This window comes from Tupaia chinensis, unplaced genomic scaffold (assembly GCF_000334495.1).
Source record: "Tupaia chinensis unplaced genomic scaffold, TupChi_1.0 Scaffold000248_2, whole genome shotgun sequence".
Taxonomy (NCBI): domain Eukaryota; kingdom Metazoa; phylum Chordata; class Mammalia; order Scandentia; family Tupaiidae; genus Tupaia; species Tupaia belangeri.
The window spans coordinates 882,692-887,389 of NW_006159727.1; the positions used below are offsets into that span (position 1 = coordinate 882,692).

Genomic DNA, 4,698 nt, shown 5'->3' on the forward strand with positions numbered 1-4,698 from the left:
AGATTGTAAGAGAGCGCCATTCCAATCCTCATAATAGAAGTTTAATGATTGGGAAGACTGCATGATGTTTGCCTATCAATTGCTTTGATTTCTCTGCTTATAAAATAACAAATATACCTAGAAGTGCTGCTTAGAATGCCTTTACTTGATGCTTTATGGAGATGTGTAGCAGCCGCATGTCTGTGGGAATAGTGCGATTTTTTTTTTTTTTCACCAAAAGAAAGGAAGAGAGAAAGAAGCTCGCTTAAAGGGATAGAGTATTTATTTAATTTGCTAGTGAATTATGATACATTTTGTATAGGCATTTCCTTAAGATATTTTACTTTTAATTAAAAGATGAATAAAGCCAAATTGTTTTGCAATGTTAAGAAAAAAAAAATTGGTTTATGCTTATAAAAATGGATAAAGTTATCTAAATGATCCATTGAGTGCCCATTTTAATTACATAGATGGAAGGATTACAAGAGGACAGTATTTTATGTCTACCCGCTGCTTACTGTGAGGTCAGTTCTTCAAATTTTTATTACTAGAATCTTACATAAACCTTTTGAGTTAAATTTCATTTCCAAATATACAAAGGGAAGTTTGTGGGCCATGGTCGTCTTTATTCATTGTGCATTTTGTTCCTCTTCTGTTGTGTTTTTGTTTCGTTTCCTTTGCGTTGTGTTTTCGTTTTGTTTTATTTACCTTCCAAAGAGAATGTCTGTCTCTATATGCAATAGTGTACGTATGGCTATACATACACACTGCATATATAATCTATATACATATGATGAGTTAAGAACGTGTGACTACTTATATAAATATATAGAGATACTCTTACAGTTTATCTGTTCACCTTTAAAATATCTGAGTCGTATCTCATAACACTGTGGTTGGTTTTGTGCAAACTTTTCTTTGAAAATACTTTCCTTTAAGGTAAGGCAAATGAAATAGCTTTTATTTTAAGGTGTGTTTTGTTTTTTTTTTCTTTTCTTTCCCATCGCCATTCTCTTTCTAGCGTGCAATGATGCGCTTCTCAGAGTTGGAGATGAAGGAGAGAGAAGGTGGCCACCCAGCAACCAAAGACTCCGAGGTGTGCAAATTCAGCCCAGCCGACTGGGAAAGGTTGAAAGGAAATCAGGACAAAAAGCCAAAGTCAGTCGCCCTGGAGGAGGCCATTGCTGACCAGAACGACAATGAGAGATGTAAGTAACCCCGTCCAGGAACCAGGGAGGCGAGAGGGAGCGACTCCCGTTCGTCGACCCAGGTCCGGTTGGTGTCCGTGTGGAGGAATGGACTGCCTTTGGAGTGAACGGCTGATGATTGTCCTTTGGGACATGTGGCTGCCGGGAGTGAGGCTTCTGTAGAGGACCCTTCTTCTGGGACATAGTTTCTTTGCCAAAGAAACCATGTCCGGTCACTAGTAACTTTTATGCGTGTGGCTGAGAATGGCAGCGGGCACCGTGGTGGCACATTGCAGCCGTGCACTGATGGTTCCTAGTCCCTCCCTTCACCTCCAGGGTGGCGGTCCGATACGGAGTGGAGACGACTGTGGATTCTCTCTCCGATGGCCTAGCTTTCGTTACAATGGGGTAAAGGACGATGACGTCACCACAGTGAATGCTTTCCTCAGGTCACTCTCTATCCAGGCCCAGCAGCTGCTTCCCCACGGGGACTGACTCGGGGATTCGGGGATTTGCTCACTAGACCTGCCTGGTGACATGATGTATTGGCAGCAAATGGAGAGGCCTTTTTTTCTCTTCACTTTTTTTATTTTATTTATTATCGTTATTACTGAATTTGACTAGAGAGAGAAAGGGAGGAAGCAAATTGCCAGGTCTGGGACTCAAACCACAGTTGGTCATGGGGAAGTCCAGCACCTCAACCCCCATGCCACATGCCAGCCCCTCTCTTCACTTCTTAACTGCATGCCTGCAGCTTGCAGCCTGCTCCCAGTCTCAGAAGCTTTACCAGAGGAGGTTAATTAGGGCGTATGGGTGAACTGGAAGAGGCCACCCAGTGGGGGATGTTGAGTACCTTTAAGAGCTCCCTGCCATTGGCTGCCCTGGGGTTGGCCTTCCAAAAACAGTTCACTGAGGCCTGATGGGTTCTGGGGTGAATTTGTGGTCAGGGAGAATGTGCTTCTAGAGCGCACACCCCTTTTCCCCACTCCCAATGCATCCCTAGGGTCCTACGTAGGCACCTGCTAGAATCCCAGAGAAGCAAAACCAGGACCCGTTTGTTTTCAATTAGTCCCAAAGAAGGTGGTTTCTATTGCCGGCAGTGGCCTTCCCATGTGGCAGGGACCCTCGATGTACCTAAAGTTTCCTTCCTCGTTCCACCTCGGAGGGTGGACAAGGGGTAGTGGACGGTCCATGAAAGCCTTCCTCCTTGCTGATGGTCATTGGAGACCTGCAACACCAGCCCCTCTCTCTGAGTCGCCTCGTCACACTGACTCTTGGGAAGATTTCGGGACCTAAGAGAAAAGTGGCCAAGGCTAAGTTAAGGGGAAGGTGCTTCTAGAAGCTGGAGAACTGACTGCGAGTAAGAATCCAATCCCTCTTTTCCTCTGCATGGGTGGTGAAGGAGACTGGAGGAAGGGATGGGAACTTTGCCAGCTTTAAGTCTTCCAGCCCTGTCTGTAATTTTCCAGTAACATGGCTGGACTCAGGGTGGCCACTGCCCTTGTTCACATTGGAGTGATCTCAGGTCTACCTGCTGCTTAGAAGTTCAAGTCCTTCCCTGTCTTCCCTGCTGGATATAGAGATGAGAGCTTGGTGTGGCTGATGGGGGAGGAGGGCTGAGCCCCAGATGGTTCAAAAAGACTTCCCTTTCCTTTCCCCACACCCCTCCCAAGTTTTAGACCAGTGGAACACCAGGATGGGGCCCGGCAAGGCACGAATCACCCGTTCTCCTCAGATGATAAGCCATGGCGGAGAGAACCCAAGAAGGGTTGGAAAAGACATGGGACTCATTTTGAAAGGAGAATGGGTCACCAGGCTGAGCCCCAGATGGTTCAAAAAGACTTCCCTTTCCTTTCCCCACACCCCTCCCAAGTTTTAGACCAGTGGAACACCAGGATGGGGCCCGGCAAGGCACGAATCACCCGTTCTCCTCAGATGATAAGCCATGGCGGAGAGAACCCAAGAAGGGTTGGAAAAGACATGGGACTCATTTTGAAAGGAGAATGGGTCACCAGCTCCAGACTCAGAAATCTGGTCACCTGTGGCTTGTGGCTGGGAAGGAGAGAGCCCTACAGGAGTCATTGCCCCTTGCTCTTGCCACTGCCACCTCGTCCAGGGGACAGCAGGGGCTAGATCCATTCAGCAGTAAATCTACTGGGCCTGCTCAACGCCACATCCCTCTGGTGTCGCAGTGGCTGTGCGCCAAGCGTGTATGGGAGCTGGGTGAGGATTGGAGGGTGGGCAGGGGTCCCAAAGAGGGTACAGGATGTCTTCCTGAAGCCTCTTCACCTAAGGCAGCCCTCCAATCCCAAGCACTCATAGCTTCTGAGGCTGGGGGTGCTTCTTGAACAGCTTGGCCACCTGTGTGTGGGTGCATCTCATTGGGGAGGGATTGTATACGAGACGTGAAAGAACCTGAAGATGCCATGGTCAGGATTTTCCTTTATTCTCGCTGACAGTAGGAGTAGCTGGGTCACATTTTCAGTGTGGAAGTCACACAGAGGAGTCAAGAGGCTTCTGAAACATCATTAGACGGACCCAGCAGTGGCGTTTTGAAGTTGGGGAGAGAAGGAGACATTGGTCCCTTCCTTCCCAAACATGGGTGACTTTTCCAGCTACTTGGCGGGAGGGCTCAGTGGCCATGCCTAGATGGCAGATGGAGGAAGCCTGAGTCAAAGGGCTACGTGGGACCTCTTGGCTCTGGAAGCTTCTCTTCCAGAAGAGCAACACCTGTATGCTTTGTCAACTACTTTGAGTTTAGAACAGAGACACGACCATGCCTCTGCCCAAGAGGACGTGGCTCGGAATGAGGCTAGAGGTGAACTGACATGAAGGGGTAACCCTGGAAAGACTCAGTGCTCTCCCATCTTGTTTAGGGCTCCCTGGGCATGGCTGCCACCGTGGGGAAGTTGCTTTGTTGCCACGGTGACTTGTAAATGTTGCCATGGCGATGCTTCTATGAGATACTGCTATGGCACAACCATGATAAATTATGGGATATATGTACTGTGAGTCATATGACCAGGCTGCAGGGAGCAGGTGTTATAGTATGAACAGCACAGTCACGTTCACGTCTGCCCGGACCGCATGCCCAAGGGCACGTGTCTTCTCGCCTATACAAGGACCGAAAGGAGCTGCCCTGGTAGAGCCCAGTGGTTAGGACCTCCGTCCGTCTGTCTATCCACCCATCTCCTCTGCCCTCGAGGGTAGTCTTGTGGGTCGTGGTTTTGAAGAGGTCCAAGTTGAAGCGTGCGGGAGTGTGACCCTATGTGCACCTTGAGGCTTCACGGTGGGTATCCTTCAAGGTGTGGAAGGTTCCCCCTAGCCAGGTCAGGTCTTCGGAGACCTTCACTGGCGGGAGTTGAAACCTTTCCTTGAGAGTCTCGTGTGTTGGGGGATGGAGTGTAGACCTAGTTTGAGAAGAAGATCCTCTTGAGAATGGGGAAGGCGGCTACACTCCTGAAGGAGGGAGAAATGGGCGTGGGCGGCTGTGATTTCATTGAGCCCCAAATTTAGCAGCGGAGAATTCCTG

At 48.8% G+C, this 4,698-nt stretch overlaps 1 protein-coding gene across 2 annotated transcripts in view; it reads left to right on the forward strand.

The window, feature by feature from the left end:
* BCOR (BCL6 corepressor) overlaps positions 1–4,698 on the forward strand; it is a 27,076-nt gene that overhangs the window by 5,486 nt on the left and 16,892 nt on the right. For both annotated transcript variants that reach the window (XM_006148887.3, XM_006148888.3), the window contains exons 4-5: positions 448–503; positions 1,001–1,187. In XM_006148887.3, the coding sequence (XP_006148949.1) occupies positions 448–503; positions 1,001–1,187 (243 nt within the window). The remainder of the gene's footprint in view (positions 1–447; positions 504–1,000; positions 1,188–4,698) is intronic.